The sequence below is a fragment of the Trematomus bernacchii genome, unplaced genomic scaffold (assembly GCF_902827165.1).
Source record: "Trematomus bernacchii unplaced genomic scaffold, fTreBer1.1, whole genome shotgun sequence".
NCBI lineage: Eukaryota > Metazoa > Chordata > Actinopteri > Perciformes > Nototheniidae > Trematomus > Trematomus bernacchii.
The window spans coordinates 4,181,917-4,197,928 of NW_022987803.1; the positions used below are offsets into that span (position 1 = coordinate 4,181,917).

The 16,012-nt window shown below is 41.0% G+C and overlaps 2 protein-coding genes across 2 annotated transcripts; one reads left to right on the plus strand and one right to left on the minus strand.

The window, feature by feature from the left end:
* Nucleotides 1-6,474: 6,474 nt before the first annotated feature.
* Nucleotides 6,475-9,150, plus strand: LOC117498595. The gene is made up of 6 exons (XM_034150790.1): nucleotides 6,475-6,614; nucleotides 6,760-6,779; nucleotides 7,151-7,242; nucleotides 7,351-7,439; nucleotides 7,610-7,886; nucleotides 8,182-9,150. The coding sequence occupies exons 1-6, from the start codon at nucleotides 6,475-6,477 to the stop codon at nucleotides 8,383-8,385; spliced, it is 822 nt and encodes a 273-aa protein (XP_034006681.1). The 3' UTR covers nucleotides 8,386-9,150.
* Nucleotides 9,151-11,758: 2,608 nt separating this feature from the next.
* Nucleotides 11,759-15,089, minus strand: LOC117498596. Its single transcript, XM_034150791.1, has 11 exons — nucleotides 15,020-15,089; nucleotides 14,665-14,740; nucleotides 14,122-14,317; nucleotides 13,688-13,853; nucleotides 13,409-13,484; nucleotides 12,856-13,136; nucleotides 12,724-12,774; nucleotides 12,581-12,634; nucleotides 12,401-12,474; nucleotides 12,218-12,289; nucleotides 11,759-11,960 (listed from the first exon to the last, which is right to left on the minus strand). The coding sequence occupies exons 1-11, from the start codon at nucleotides 15,077-15,079 to the stop codon at nucleotides 11,759-11,761; spliced, it is 1,308 nt and encodes a 435-aa protein (XP_034006682.1). The 5' UTR covers nucleotides 15,080-15,089.
* Nucleotides 15,090-16,012: the final 923 nt, after the last annotated feature.

The window sequence follows — 16,012 nt, forward strand, 5'->3', positions numbered from 1 at the left end:
GATATACACAGTGATAGATGTTAAGGACTAACGTTTATAATAAATACATTTGTATTGATTTTAAGATCTTTTCATACAATCATATGTATTGGGATCATTTGTATTAATGTGGACCGGAGGGAGAGGGTGACGAGCATAAGTTTCACTTTCCTTTTTTATTTCAATTTCAACTTTGGTCATGAAGAATATGTTTCTCTGTTGTCCCCGTTCATAAAGCATAAAACAACAGCATCAGAGCACGGTGCAGAGTCTCTAGATGAGTTTACAGTAGTCCCTCGTTCTTATTAAACATCCATGTTGTAGTCCGCTGTATAGAAAACTGTAGTTTCCATAGTTTCCCCACAGCAGCAGGCGCACATTTATGACCTCTGCTGGCGCATCATAAACACGTCGGATAGTGAAAGTGCAGTCGGATTCTCTAAAGTGCCGCAGTCTCTTCTCCTAAATCCTTTTGAATTCTCCTATCCACTATCCCTTAACCCCATGACGTTTCACTCCGAGGTCAAGGAATAGACGATAGGGTTAGAACTTAGGAGCTGTTTTTTTGGAGTATTCGAACGCAACCCAGGTCTCAATACCCCTCCTCGACTCCTCCTTTCCCTCACTCGCGTCCCTTCCTTGCGTCTTAGCTCCGCCTCCGTAAGATGCGAGCGAGAGACACGAGGAGGTGACGCGAGGACAGAGGAGTCCTCAGGTATTAATTGGGATGTCCTCGTTCACTCAAACGTCACTCTTAAACGACGTCTGTTAATGATGACATGTGCACAGCTGTATCCCCTCTCATTGGGTTTAACTGAATAACCCCTTAGAACCGGCCCATTTATTGTTAAATATGTATTTAAATGATGAATCTTTCTCTTTTTAGTCAAGGAATTCAATGTATGATGGTTGGTCCTGCTTTTGTGTTCCGTTTTGGTGTAAAATGTACATTTCAATAAAATTATAATTATAATAATGTGAAAGCCTTTACTCTGAAAATGTGTGTCCTGTAGATCCCCACATTTACCACAAACCCACATTCAGGACTGTGAATTTTAAATAATTTAACTCCTGAATATCTTAACACAAAACAAAACAAATAATTTTTATTTATCAAGATCTAGCCATTTATGAAATAGCTTTCTTAATAGCTATGTTTTAGTGACGTTCAAGATCATTAAACATGACTTAAATTGTTAGTATAACCTTAAGAAATGAATTGCACATAATAATTCCCACGGAGCTGTGAGCACTTATACATTTATGTGACGCTTTTCCACTCATTCTTCCAGTTCTCCGTTTTCCTGTGTTGAAATCGACCAGCTGTGAAGGTGGGGGCGGGGCTTTTATACGCGAGTAGTGAAAACACTTCCGCGTAGTCTGCTCTCGTGTATCCTCCCTTTCGTCTCCTCCCGCACCCCTCCTCCCTCACCCCTCCTCGACTCCTCCGTGTGCATTTCAGCTATTGGGACGTCCTTCAAAATGGCGTGTCTTGATCGATTTCCGGGTCAAGTCCCGGAGGAGGGGAAGAGAGGAGTCGAGGAGGGGTATTGGGATGAGGCTACAGGCCCTTTCTCATGTCTTCAAATGTTCCTCCTCGACTCCCCTCCTCGACTCCTATCCTCGAGACTTACGGGCCGTCTCCACGGCAGCGTTAAAAAAATCTTGGAGGTGGGCGTATCTGAAGCTTGAGGATTTTTTGCGAGCAACCAATCACATGAATCTCCCGCCCGCGACATACGAAGCAAAAAAGCCCGAAGTAAACTGGATATAAACTCCCCAAAACAGGCGAAAACCTACCACTGTCTCTGCCACCTCCCTCCATGCCTGGCTCCTCCGGTTTATATCCCGGTAGGTCTGGTCATAAAGCACCGGGTGATTGATTCGGTACCGCTAATTTCTCCTCCATTTTTTGGAATATGAGGAAATGACCTGCGGTATTTCTCTCCCAGCATACACGCCGTTTGATTGGCTAGAGCTTGAACTGTCAGATTTGCGTACACGGGATTTGATTGGCTGACGCTTCCACCTCAGCCTCAAAAGTTGAACATTGTTCAACTTTGGATCTTGAAAATCCTGAGAATCTCCGCTCGCCTGCCCACAATGCATTTCGGCGAAAGCGAAAAAAAGTGACGTCACCCCATTCAAAGTGAATGGGCAGAAGCGTTTCAAGATTTTTTTAACGCTGCCGTGGAGACGGCCCGTTAGTCCCGCCCACAGGAGATGCGAGCGGAGGAGCCGAGGAGGGGAACCGAGGAGAGAGGAGGGGAAGCAGCAGGCGGTTAGAGAAATGAGAACTCCTCTCCTCTGAGCGGTCATTTTAAAGAGACGTCCATTAATGATGACAGGAGGCACAGCAGCCCTCTGTCTGATGGACAGATGTGTTCATGACGACTTACATATTTACTTTTAATTCATTCACAGTGCGGTATAATGAGACAATAACAGGCTACAGATGCGGACATACACACAGACACAGACACACACACACACACATGTATATATTTATATAAATATATACAATTTCAGAATCAAACAGAGCACTCTCATAATAACGTAACACTATCAGAGACTGGATATATCCCCCCCCCCCCCCTCTCTGGTCGCTACAATGAGGGAAATAAATGACGGGCCAAAAGTTTTATTTACAAGTATTACAAGTAAGCAGAGGACACCAAACCAACTGAGACCTATCTGTCCGCTGCATCTACGCACACACTGTACCACACACACCTACACCACACACACGCACCAACAGCTCCTAAAGCATATAATCAGGCTACAGCCGTTGTGTATTTTATTATGTGAAGCACTAAATGGTTTTAGAAAAATATCGACTCTTTGTTTGTAGATATCTACTACTAAACTAAAGCAAATAAAGAGAGTAGGCCTGTTATACTGAGTGATATATATTATACACACTGCTCTGCTTTCTGCACGGACCTCACAGCTGTTCTCACTGTAAACATCGCGTCGCGATCGGTCGCGATGAGAGCAGTTAATAAAATAATATCCAGGGGATGCATGCAGAGCTGTCATTGGCTGAGATAAGTCCGGCCGTGCGTCTCGACTCTTTGAAACATCACTGTTGCCGGAAATGCATCCACGAAGGAGCCGTGGAGGACTGTGGAGGACCCATCAGTGTATCCTCGGTTATAGCTCCTCCAGAGAGCCTCCTCGACGCTCGTTGCTCGGTCCTCGATGTGCATTTAGAGAAATGAGATGTCCTTCAACATGGCGCGCTAAAATTCATTTCCGGGTCACTACCGGAGGACCGAGGAGTCTGGGGTTGCATTCGAATAGTCCATTTAGCTTAGGAACCTTCCTAACGGAGTGAAATGACCCGGAAGTCCCTCAGTGGCAGCCATGATAAGTGCCGTTCGAATTCTCTAAATTAAAAGGAAAGGAGGTTTCAAACTTCCTTTATAACCTCCTTTAGCCTAGGAACCACTGGACCTCCCTAACCGAAAGGAGAGGAGAAAATGCTGCCCCACAATGCCTTGCGGCCGCAGCATTTGCCGTCACACAACAGTCGGCCGTTCACGGAAACAACCGATTATGAACGAGAAATGATATCGGTATAAAGTTACGGTGCTTATTAAGCAATTTAAAACGTATGTGGTAAGTTGCCAAAGTGCTTTGTTTTGAACGTTCATCAGTATTATAATCAAAAAGAGAAATATGAACGTTAGTTTTTACTGAAATGATCAAATAAAGTCAACATTTCACAGTCTTTACTGAGCTGTGTGGGGTTTGTTCAACTTTTAAAAGATGTTTGAATGGTGATATACACAGTGATAGATGTTAAGGACTAACGTTTATAATAAATACATTTGTATTGATTTTAAGATCTTTTCATACAATCATACGTATTGGGATCATTTGTATTAATGTGGACCGGAGGGAGAGGGTGACGAGCATAAGTTTCACTTTCCTTTTTTATTTCAATTCCAACTTTGGTCATGAAGAATATGTTTCTCTGTTGTCCCTGTTCATAAAGCATAAAACAACAGCATCAGAGCACGGTGCAGAGTCTCTAGATGAGTTTACAGTAGTCCCTCGTTCTTATTAAACATCCATGTTGTAGTCCGCTGTATAGAAAACTGTAGTTTCCATAGTTTCCCCACAGCAGCAGGCGCACATTTATGACCTCCGCTGGCGCATCATAAACACGTTGGATAGTGAAAGTGCAGTCGGATTCTCTAAAGTGCCGCAGTCTCTTCTCCTAAATCCTTTTGAATTCTCCTATCCACTATCCCTTAACCCCATGACGTTTCACTCCGAGGTCAAGGAATAGACGATAGGGTTAGAACTTAGGAGCTGTTTTTTTGGAGTATTCGAACGCAACCGAGGATGGGACATTTGATGACATGAGAAAGGGCCAAAAAGAATTTCATCAATGACAAAACTGAGGAAAACAAAAATAAACCCTGGGAACTTTGGAAATTACTCAATAACCAGCTTGGCTGCAGCAAAAAACTCAAAACGAGATTTTCAAACTTAAACATAAAGACAGATAACAGGCTCATCACAGACAAACTGGATGTGGCCAAGTACAACATTTTTTTCACAAACATAGCCACAACTCTTGTAAATAAATTACCCACCCACTCAGGGCTTTTTGGAGTAGATCACATCATGACCTACTACAAAAACCTAGGGGTACGCAAAGATGATTTCAGTCTAGCAAGGGTAACAACAGCAGAGGTACTCATTAAACTGAGCGCCCTCAAACCTAACAAGGCCACTGGCCACGACAATATCCCCTCCAAATTCCTCAGAGACACAGCAACCGCTATGGCGGCAAATCTCTGTCATAAATCGCGAGGGCATATGAGATCCACGCGAGCACAAGTCAAGCAGCCGCGGACGTATATTATTTTCGCGAGCACTAAAACGGCACTCGCGCGAGAGCAATATTGAAGCCTGCAGGGGAGAAACATGCCTTGAGCATGTACAGCATCTACATGAGCTCTCCTGCGCTCTCGCGAGCAATTCCTGCTCTTCTGCTCGTGAAACTCTGGCCTGCTCTCACTCGCGGAGAAATTTTAGGAAGTGGGCGTACCGTGTCCCAGTAACGCCAAATCTAATTGGTTACACCCCTCCTCTTTTATGATTGGCCGTTGTCTGGATTTAAACCAGGAAGTACTGTTTGTCCCTCTCCAAACCATGGATGTATAATAAGAGCTCCAAACCTGCTCCAAACGTGATGAAATATGGCTGTGGAAACGTCTCACGTAAGTTACTTTACTTTACTAATGATTGTTTTAATTAAAGGCATGCTTTTGTATTCTGTGGTTATTCCACAAGAGCCGTCCTTACTTATAAATGGATTGAGTTTTTTTAGATAATACATTTTTATACATATTTTTAAAGATAAGAACCAATTACCTTTTCGGTCTTGACATATGATAATATAAAATGTAGCTTTCAAAAACTGAATTTGGAATTAATAATTTTGATTACTTTAGCAAAATATTTTCACAAATGTCGCTTTTTCAAAATGTCCCCAGTTTTTATTGCCTTTCTCAAAGAAATAATACTACACAAAAAAAGTATAAAATGATGCAAATGTAAAAAAGCCCAAGAATTTTGCAAGTTTCTTGGCACTTTAATTTCTGAATGACCACTTTTTTTTCTGTTCAAATGCCCTCAGCTTATTTTTTGGAATGTTTATGATGAACATTGATGTTTATGTGCCTTATTCTGTATTTAACATAATTGTTTCAATAAAGATTGACCACATTTCTTAAAAATATAATTAAATACAAATAAAATAGTGAATAGATAATTGTGGTATAGCGTCATAACTGAATTAACAAACTCTGACCAGAAGGAAATATTAGCTCCACCTGAAAAAAGGACTGTTACACCTTTAGTTAGGGTTTACAAACACATATATTCAAGGAATCTTCCTCAAGTATTAATTTAGTTAATTAAAGTGTACTTTATTTTTCTTCACAGCATATTCTGAAACGGCAGATCCTGGAGAGACTCCTGTCGAAGTTTGAGCTTGCACTCATTCGAGCACCACTTGACCTGGATTTCCTGGAGTTTGCATGTCGCCAGGAGCTGTACCTCCTGCAAGCACTTTCGAGACATGTTGACATACCGCAAGGAATAATCCAAGCTCTTCAAGAGCTGTTTGGACTACTTAGGCAATATTTCGATTCAGATGCCCCAAATACAGCAGTGGGATCAGTTATTGGTCTAAGAGGACGTCCTAAATTTGAAATTGAGAGGCAGCAGTTGGTTGAGATGTTGGGGACAAACCTATCGGTGCCTTTCATTGCAAAACTGCTAGGTGTTTCTTCCAGTACAATCTTTAGAAGGATGAGAGAGTTTGGCTTATCTGTTTCAGAACTTTATAGCTCCATCAGCGATGAGGAGTTGGATAACGTGGTCATATCTATCAAGAATGACATGCCCACTGCTGGATACCGAATGGTCAAAGGACGGTTGTTATCTATTGGTCTACGTGTACAATGGACAAGAATGGCTGCCTCAATGCATCGAGTGGATTCCATAGGCATCCTCTCCAGACTGGCTAGTCTGGGCTGTGTTGTGAGGAGAACATATTCAGTGCGAGGGCCTCTCTCGCTTGTGCACGTGGATACCAACCACAAATTGATACGGTAGTGGTATTTATATTTCGCTAAGTGATTAAGAAATAATCTCTTTGTAATGTCCCAGATTTGGAGAATCGGTGTTTCAATTCCAGAGTGCTATAATAGTTTGTTCTTTGGTTTTTCAGTTATAACATTGTCTTATTTGGTGGAGTGGACGGGTATTCGAGAAAGGTAAGACTGCATTTCACTTCAGTAGACACACATTAAACAAACATGTATTTTTTGTACGAGTTTACTGCTAGCTACTTAAAACCACAAAAGAGGTCCCAACGCTGTGTCCTGGCTTTGGTCCAAATGGAGAAAGTGTATGGACTAAAAAGGAAGCAGCAAAGTCAAAGTAGATATAAAGGAGATTTTGTGCATTGCCTATTTTTGCTGCACAAGTATTATGAGTCAGTATACTGTATGTCAGTATTGTTTGCTTATTTCTATTGCAACAGGAATTCTTTAATCTCTGCATTTTTTCCCCTATAATACACAGTTTAACAGAATGTTGTCTAGTTATTGTGTGTAATTGCCCTATTCTTAAATATTCTCTGCAGGTAATGTAATTGGGTGCTTCGACCAACAACCGTGCGTCAACAGCCTATGGCTTCTTCCTAGAGGCAACACAAAGACATGGAGTGCCTTTAAGGTGAATTCACAGAAAAAAGCACACTCTTTGGAGAGCTAGCTCAATACTGTGACACTTTTGGATGAATATTTTCTTTGACAGTCCTTTGGTCAACTGTGTACATTTCAGGGTCAGAGGAGACCAAGGAGTAGAAAACGTACAGATAGCGAGATTCATGTTTTCGGTTCGCGGCACCGACCGTGGAAGCTTCATCTCTGGTAAATGTGTTCATAACCAGAGGTAAATTGCAGCATCTCTAGTAACTCAATTAGTGAGGTGGAATTATCTGATGTGTAGACCAAGCACCTTGCACTTAACCCATGCTAGGCCAGCATGAAAATAGATCACTTGAACTGGTTTTCCCTAAACCATGTATTTTCATCCATAGGATTGAGCGTCTTTGGCGTGATGTACGAGTCATTGTCACCAACAAGTACTCTGCGATACTGCTCTCCCTCGAAGAGGATGGTCTGCTCGACATCTCATCAACAGACGACCTCTTCTGTGTGCACTACATTATTCTTCCCCGACTTCAGATGGACTTGGGGATTTTTACAGAAGGCTGGAACCATCATCCACTCAGCACTGAACGGAACCAATGTCCAGAGCAGTTATGGCAACTTGGACTGATGCAGACAAACATTGATCAGCCGGAGAGCCCTGAGGTATTGATCTCGTTTCAGCATTAACCTCTCATTGTTAGAAGCCTAGTTACGTTTATTGGATTGTCATTGAAGATATTAATTACTTACCATTTACTTTGTGTAATATATATTGTCAAAATATTACTTTCTTTCCCTACTCTTGGCATGACCATTTTCTGGGCATTTTATTCAGTTTGTGTTATTTTAACTTTGTAAAAAATAACACGAACTATTACTTGATGTCATTGTTCCACTTTGTTTATAAGACATACATTTATTTCACCCAAGTGTTCAAAACCTCTGTTATGGTTATTAGGAGCCAGATGTTGACTGGGAAATTGCTGCTGACCACGATGGAGAAGAGGATGCAGGGATTGTCGTCCCCGAATTCGACTGCCCTTTGAGTCCAGAAGACATAACTGAACTTCAATCAGTATTTCAGCAAATTGACCCAAACACTCCGGTCAAGGAACTGTACTTACTCTGCCGTGAGTATGTAGCTGAAAGATGTGGCTCTTAAGAAATACAGCTCCCTTGAATGACACAGATGAGGGTAAACCTAGCCTTAAGCCTCATAGTAGGAATATAATGGGGAAACAGTTTAAGTTAGTAAGGTGTATTATATGTGTATTACAGTGACTATAAGAGGTGGAAGAAGTACTTAACTAAAAGTAGAAATACCTAAATGTAACAATACTCTGTTCCAAGTAAAAGTCCTGTGTTCAAAGTGTTACTTAAGTAAAAGTACCAAGAGTAAAGTTACTTGGCACAACTGGTGACAATTGAAACAACAATCGACACAAAATACAGCTCAAAAGTATAATGGTTCCCCAACTTCACCATTTGTTTCAAAAACATTTTGACTGGAACAGTATGTGATGTCACTTGAAAGTTTGACTGTATAGTAACATTCTCATCTTGAACAAATGAAAACCTTGTCAAATAAAGTGCAATAAAGACTGTTTTAACAGAAAACATCGATTCTATGAATCTTATGAACGACTAAACTCCCTGCTACTTATAACAGCCTGTGTTATAATGCTCAGGAACTCCGGATATGAGCCGAGGTGCCTTGTCGGAAAGGTAATAGAGTTGGAGCATGCATTAACTACTGGAAAGCATACAGTGTGTGTACCATAGTGCACGCTGCAATCGTGGTCGAATTCAATTAGGATTTTAAATCTCTCTCTCTCTGTTGAGGTGATGGGGACATGTGCCTGCCCCGTAAGCCATTGAAGGAAGCAGCCAACAGTGATCTTGTGTTTTTCCTTCATCTCCTCTTCATCTCTCGCCAGTTCAACTGTAGACTCTGTCTCTCTTGAGTCTCCATCATCAAGATCACTCTCTGTTGTTATCTTCACAGGGGTCCCCCTCTCTTCAACCACGAAGCTCTTTTCTTCCTCTTAAAACAAGTTGAAAGTTAATACAAAGAAATGCATATCTTCACCTAAGCAATGTCAATAAATATGGCTATTGTTTTTAAATTGTTTTTTATGTGGATATTTTGAAGAAGAAAACCTCATTAGCCAGTCCTGCTTTAGTTATCATTGTTTCATCGCAACTATCATGATGCAAAGTTGTGTTTAAACTGAGACATGTAAACATGAATAAAACAGGTATACAAAGCTGTCATTGAGTTGCCTGTCGTAATCGGGGGTACAATTCAAGAACAAATACGTTTATAAAATGTCAGGGCAGTAGTATCACCTTCATCTTCAATGTTTTGGATGAAGTCTTGCAAAAAGTTTACAATCCTCGATTCCCTCTGCCCAGGGCAGAGGGAATCGAGGATGCCCAGCTCACTGAAGACTGGAGATATGGCTCCCATCAGGAATTCAGCATCCGGCTTGGAGAGAGGAAAAAATAAAATGGTGTATGCTCAAAGTTGGATGAGCTTAACCCTTTAATTGCCAGACCAAGAAAAAAAGCTATGGAAAAATTATTAGTTTGCATTTTTTTATCAAATGGGCCACACATAACCAAACACATTTTTTTAAAAAGGTATCAATATTGATATTGATATAAAAAGTAATGTAAAGTGTTTTTCACAATAAAAAAAAGACGTGCTCATCTTACTGTAGATGCTGAATTGGCCTAAGAAGAAACCACTGGCCTAACAGCAAATGTCTATATCCTGTGTTGGCCTAACTTGCTCATCTGTGTGCAACTTTGGGCTGAATGCCATGCATGAAAGCTGCTATATAAATTATTATCACTCTTTCACTCTGAGACTCATAAGGCAGTACTAGATTTAGTAATATTACCATGAATCTAGCCATTTATTTACCATATTTTATTGGAAAACATCTATGAAACTCTGAAAAAGTCATATTGCTAGTTTACCATAAAAGGCCAAATCGACCGATTGGTTGAGCATATTTTCCAAAAAATAATTACACCCTTGTTAAAACTTGTTTTGTGCATCAAGTTATCTAAATATGTTCAGTCAGTGCTCTGACACTGAAATATGTCAAAAATGATATGGTTACCTTACAAAAGTTGACCAAAAAGAGTGATTTCTTCAGCAGTGATTTTTTAGCATGCCAACTTTCTCAGTGGAAGCTAGCTGAAGGGCTTTCTGTTCAAACCACAGTGACATCTAGAGGTTGTTTTGTGCATAACATGTCAACCAAAGGGTAGAGCTGGCTGAATCAGATGGAGTTACACTTTAAAAAAAAAAATGTCAACAAAATATCAAGACACAAAATGTGCTCTACCAAATGGTGGCGCTGGCTGTTAAAAGGTTAAGGTTTGAAATGCAGTGGTAAAATCAGCTAGAGACATAATACTGACCTTTTCATGAAGGCCAGGGACGAACAGATCCCTGAAGTTGTGTGGTTGTTGTACAATCATCCCGCACAAGCCATACAGCTTCATGCCTGAGCATATCTGCTGCAGCATTGGTAGGATGCGGACCGATGAGTGCAAGATAATTGCCCTATAATTCAGTAACAGATAACAGCAATAATATAAAATCATACATAAAAAAGGGAAAGAGTGACTGCACACTCAATATGAGTGTAAAAGAATAATTGATTGGTTTTAAACATGGGTTGTTATGGGTTAAATCACTTAGCATATGCACATACTTTATTATTTCTTCCTTCCTCTCCCACGTTGCAGGACCACTGTACCCGCATGCTGTTATCCGATCCAGAAGGTCGTACATAGCTTCAGGTTCAGCCATCTCAACCTTTGCAATTGGAAAAACAGCATCACACAGTAAGTCATGGGAGCCTTAGCTTATTTTAAGAATTAGAGAATATTCACACTACAAAGAGGTGTGTGTGTGTGTCAACCATACTAAAACAAACTTCATGTTATATGAAGGAGTATCTGAGGAGAAGAAAAATATTACCTCTTCCATAAGCTGGCTGAGCTCTGGATCAGTCACATCTTCCTTGGAAATGGAATCTCTATCCATCTCCCCAGTGGATATGTATCCATAGCACCACTCTCTGAAAAAGTTAGGTGGAGGACCACCTTGTACTATACTGACTGCCATAATCTCTCCAGCTGTCCTGCATTAACAAAGTGTAATCATGCATAGACATTATTCATAAATAAAATAAACATGGAAAAGATATTGCAGAACACAATTCTACATACTTGAAATGCTCTTTGTGGTAGTCAGTAATTGAGTACTTGGGGGTTTTCCCTGTACTCCCTCCCTGAAAAAACTTCCTTTCAACACCTGCCATCATTTCTATAATTGAAAGGAAAAGTGGATCAATACATTGATAATCTCAATTAGACCACTGTATATGTTAAAGAACAGCACGCGTCATGCAAAGCCCTTAACCTGTGCAAGCTCAGAAATTGCATGCAACCAGAGAACCGCCACACACTGAGGAATATTTTCATTTATTATAAGGGAGGTAAACATATACCTGTTAAGAATTCTTTCCTGAGAGCCCCATGGTCAATTCCAGACTCTCCAATGAAAGACACTCGGAGTTTTTTTTGGGAGAAGACCTCTTCTGACGTCTCCACTGCCCTAAACCCCTTTCAAAGATTTCCTCCCTAGTGACACTAACATTAAAGAGTGTCGTTGTGTCCACTCGTCCACTAAGTGTTTCGATGGCTTCAGCAAGACTTGAAGGAAACAATTAGAAGTTGATTAGACAACTGGATCAAAAACGTTTTCCCTTAAGAGACCCCTTTTGTATCATTGAGTAAACTGACGACCCCTGACTGATGTAAAGTGGCCTCTTTTAAATGATATTCAAGGCATAACAATAACAATGCAGAGCAACTGATGAACGGTACAATTAACACAAATAGTGAACACAATAACTGCAGGACGTTTTTGTTTAAAATAAGCAATTGCAGGTACATTTTAAGCATATTACCTTTTCACTCGCCCTGTCAGTTCTTCACTGGCATGTTCTTCCAAATCGATAATTTGTGTCGACTGCAATGTACTGATGAGGGAAAAAAGATTTCAATGGGGCATGCCTTAATCATGGTTTACAATATCTAACACTGCAAGAAAAAAGTATATAAAGAATGTGCATAATAGGAGAAAAAAAAACCTTTCTCTACAAGTGCTGGCATGTATTTCAACAAAATACTCAGGAAATAACTCTGAGCACAATGGACAGGCCACCTTTAAAAATACAGAAAAGCAGAGCAAATATTCAAGTGAATTACTGAGACGCAGAAACCTTCATCATCTGCAATAATGTAATTGATAAATAATGCCCTGATTTTACCTTAATATCGATTTTAGAACAGGAGGTCCTACACGGGAGCACACTTGGAGAAGCCTATAATAAAATGTAGAAAGACTTCCAATTAATGACACATACAATGAAGATTGTTTAGAAACAAACACCTACAATATTAGTGAGCTTACATTCCCAGGATTGCTTGTAGCTGGAGACTCATCTAAATCTGGGTCCAGATCCTGAAAATCGTAACCAGTTAAAAAAAGCTGTCGATTCAGTATGACAATGATCCTGCATAGTTATTTGTGGAATAACATTACCGGTTCCAGATCCATGCGGTCAGAACAGCTGCTTGGTTCACACTCTTGTGCGTGTAAAGCCAACAGCTGGACAGGCATGCTTAGATGACATGTGGCACATCTGGCTTTTGGCATATTTTCGAACTCCTCTGATGAGTAGGGCAAGGGGGAGGTGTCTAAAGTGTCCTGGATGGGCATTATATAGAGACAGCCTTTTCCACCTAAAGCTTTAGCAAGGTAGGCCCCCGTGTAACCCTCTGCCTCAGGTGCCAAAACACTTAATTTCCGCTGGCCTGATCCTCCTATGTGGGAATGTGTACAAACAAGTGGATGTTATTTAATGCACAGAATGTTCTAGGGGAGGCAGTTGATTTTAACAAGATGCACACTTGCAGTGTTAGGCTTTCTCATGGATTGCTAAAAACAAGAGGGTAGGTAAATATGCTAACCATCAAGGGCATTGATGAGTTATTATAAGAGCAGCTATTGTAGGAGAAGATAGAGGGTATACATAGGATTTAACTGCAGAGATACTAGACCACAGTTGAATTTAATAAGGGAGATTTTATCTTACCAGCAGCTTTATGTAGCATCCAGGCCCCTTCCAATGGTACCATTTTGGAATATGATTGCATAAGTATATATGATATCTATGTGGGAAGAGCAAAACAAGTGTGCAGTTAGAACTATAACCCTCCACACATGTCACCTCTGTTGAAGCTGATTTGTGACCAGTAGTACTTCAGTGGATTGGGAAACTACAGTAATACATAAAAAATGTCCCCAAATTGGGATCAATAAAGTGCTTCTTATATTATCTTGACTCCTTTCCTTATTATTTTTTCTATCTTACCTGGGAGTGGTCAGCATTTTCGGGGATATTGAGAGTCCTCCTGCCAAGTCCAGCCTGGAGAAGGACCATTTCATCCGATGACTTTGGTGTTCTTTCTGTGCACTGATTGAGCAGAAAGAACTGGATTGGGGTTGACCTAAGAGCCCCAATCCAGGGGCTGGGGCCCCTGGATTGGGGGGGGGGATGGCTATACCCCATCTTTTGGGAGATGGGGTATAGCTTTTACCGGATTTGAATAGGCCGGGGAAAGCCCTGAGGAGTTGAAAACAATGTGTAAGAGAGGCATTTAAGAAGCTGTTATACAATATATTCATTCTAAACAATCTGAAGAGCGTTAATTTCTATTAAAAAATACCCTGAATTATAGTAAATTGCCGAGTTATTACAATGACAATTCAGTTCAGAACTATCTTTATTTCCTAACGGATCCAAACCTGGCCATATTTTGATCCACTGTATTTCCTGCTGTAGAAGGAAAGCCAGGGGTCCTTTGTTGCTGCTGCCCCTGGACTGCCTGACGCTGCCTTTTCCCAGCCTGCTGCCTGTTGCCAAGAGCAGACTGCTGCTGTCCCTGTATAGTAGGCTGTCTGTTGCCCACCTCCACCTGCTCTCCCTGAACCTGTACTTCATCTGTGAACACAATTTAAAGATGTCTATGATTCCCTAGAATCTAAATAAACTGAGTACTAAATACGTAAAGTAGTTAGAATATATAAAGGCTTCATTAATTAAACATTACCCAGATAGTCACAAGCCCTGAAAATAAATAGAAGAAGAACAAGAAGAAGATGAACCTTTAATTATCCCCCATGGGGAAATTCAGTTTTTCACTCTGGTTTTAATATAGGTTGGTAAAACTGTCACTGAAACACCTCGGCGTGCTTCCGCCGGCCAAGACTGCAGCTGTAATTTTTTGTAAACGGCTGACCATTAGATGAATCTGTGAAGACAAGTGATCTCCCCCTAGTTTCACTTACGATTTTGAGAAGTTGGTTCAGCCAAGGCACTTCTCAGCAAGTCAACAACACGCCTGGTAGCATTTTGTAACTCTATCTGTTAAAACAGACACAAACAAGAAATAGTCAAATTGATTGTCACAATCACAGTGCAAAGACATGTCGTCTTGTTTATCCAGATCTGCTGACAGTTCACTTTAGCTAACTTTTATTATTGCGGGCAGACAGCTGTGTCACTTTCTTCTTATACCGTGGCTTGTAAATAATGCAATGTCAATATCTTAAATGCCCGTCAAGCAGATACAATTATAGTTATGTTAAACCATAGTTTTCTATATGCATAGCTAAAAGTACCGGTAGTTTTTTTTGTACGTACCTCCTTGTCGTCAGCCATTCTTCTTCTGCGGGGCTTTCCCGCTCCGATATCTCTCGTCATTTGAAAACGGCCAATCATAAAAGAGGACCAATTAGATTTGGCGTTACTGGGACACGGTACGCCCACTTCCTAAAATTTCTCCGCGAGTGAGAGCAGGCCAGAGTTTCACGAGCAGAAGAGCAGGAATTGCTCGCGAGAGCGCAGGAGACCAAGGAGAGCTCATGTAGATGCTGCACATGCTCAAGGCATGTTTCTCCCCTGCAGGCTTCAATATTGCTCTCGCGCGAGTGCCGTTTTAGTGCTCGCGAAAATAATATACGTCCGCGGCTGCTTGACTTGTGCTCGCGTGGATCTCATATGCCCTCGCGATTTATGACAGAGATTTGCCGCCATAAACCGCCATCTCACCAGTCATAGCTCACATAATTAACCTCTCCATAAAACAGGGAAAAGTACCCAAAGACTTCAAAATTGCAAGAGTAACCCCCCTGCACAAAAAGGGCAGCAAATTGGACCCAGGCAACTACCGCCCTCAGTCATGGAAAAAATAGTATATGAACAGGTCGAAAAGTACCTCGCGGAAAAGAAACTAATCTATGAATTTCAATCTGGCTTTAGAACATCCCACTCCACTGACACATGCCTTCTTTATTTGAACGACCACATCAAACAAGAGGTGGACGAGGGTAAATACTGCGGCATGGTGATGCTGGACCTACAAAAGGCTTTCGACAGAGTCTATTCTCTTCGGTTCGAAACATAATCTCAGCAAATCCGACGACTTCTCAGTTGCAGTGGGTGACATTATTGTCACTAGTAAGAAGGAAATTACATACCTAGGATCTATTCTTGAGGCAAACCTCTCCTGTGACAAAATGGCATCCAATGTAATAAAAAAAGTCAATCAAAGAACTAGATTCCTATACCGGATCTCCTCTCTGGTAAACAAAAGCACCCTGAAAACTCTGGCAGGAGCACTCATTCAAGGGTACT

Coding starts and splice junctions, on each gene's coding strand:
- LOC117498595 (XM_034150790.1), top strand. CDS start 6,475: ATGGCTGCCTCAATGCATCGAGTGGATTCCATAGGCATCCTCTCCAGA. Junction 7,243..7,350: donor AGACATGGAGTGCCTTTAAG/GTGAATTCACAG, acceptor TGTACATTTCAG/GGTCAGAGGAGACCAAGGAG. Junction 7,887..8,181: donor ATCAGCCGGAGAGCCCTGAG/GTATTGATCTCG, acceptor TATGGTTATTAG/GAGCCAGATGTTGACTGGGA.
- LOC117498596 (XM_034150791.1), bottom strand. CDS start 15,079: ATGACGAGAGATATCGGAGCGGGAAAGCCCCGCAGAAGAAGAATGGCT. Junction 12,775..12,855: donor ACCGCATGGATCTGGAACCG/GTAATGTTATTC, acceptor TACGATTTTCAG/GATCTGGACCCAGATTTAGA. Junction 11,961..12,217: donor CTGACAGGGCGAGTGAAAAG/GTAATATGCTTA, acceptor GTTTCCTTCAAG/TCTTGCTGAAGCCATCGAAA.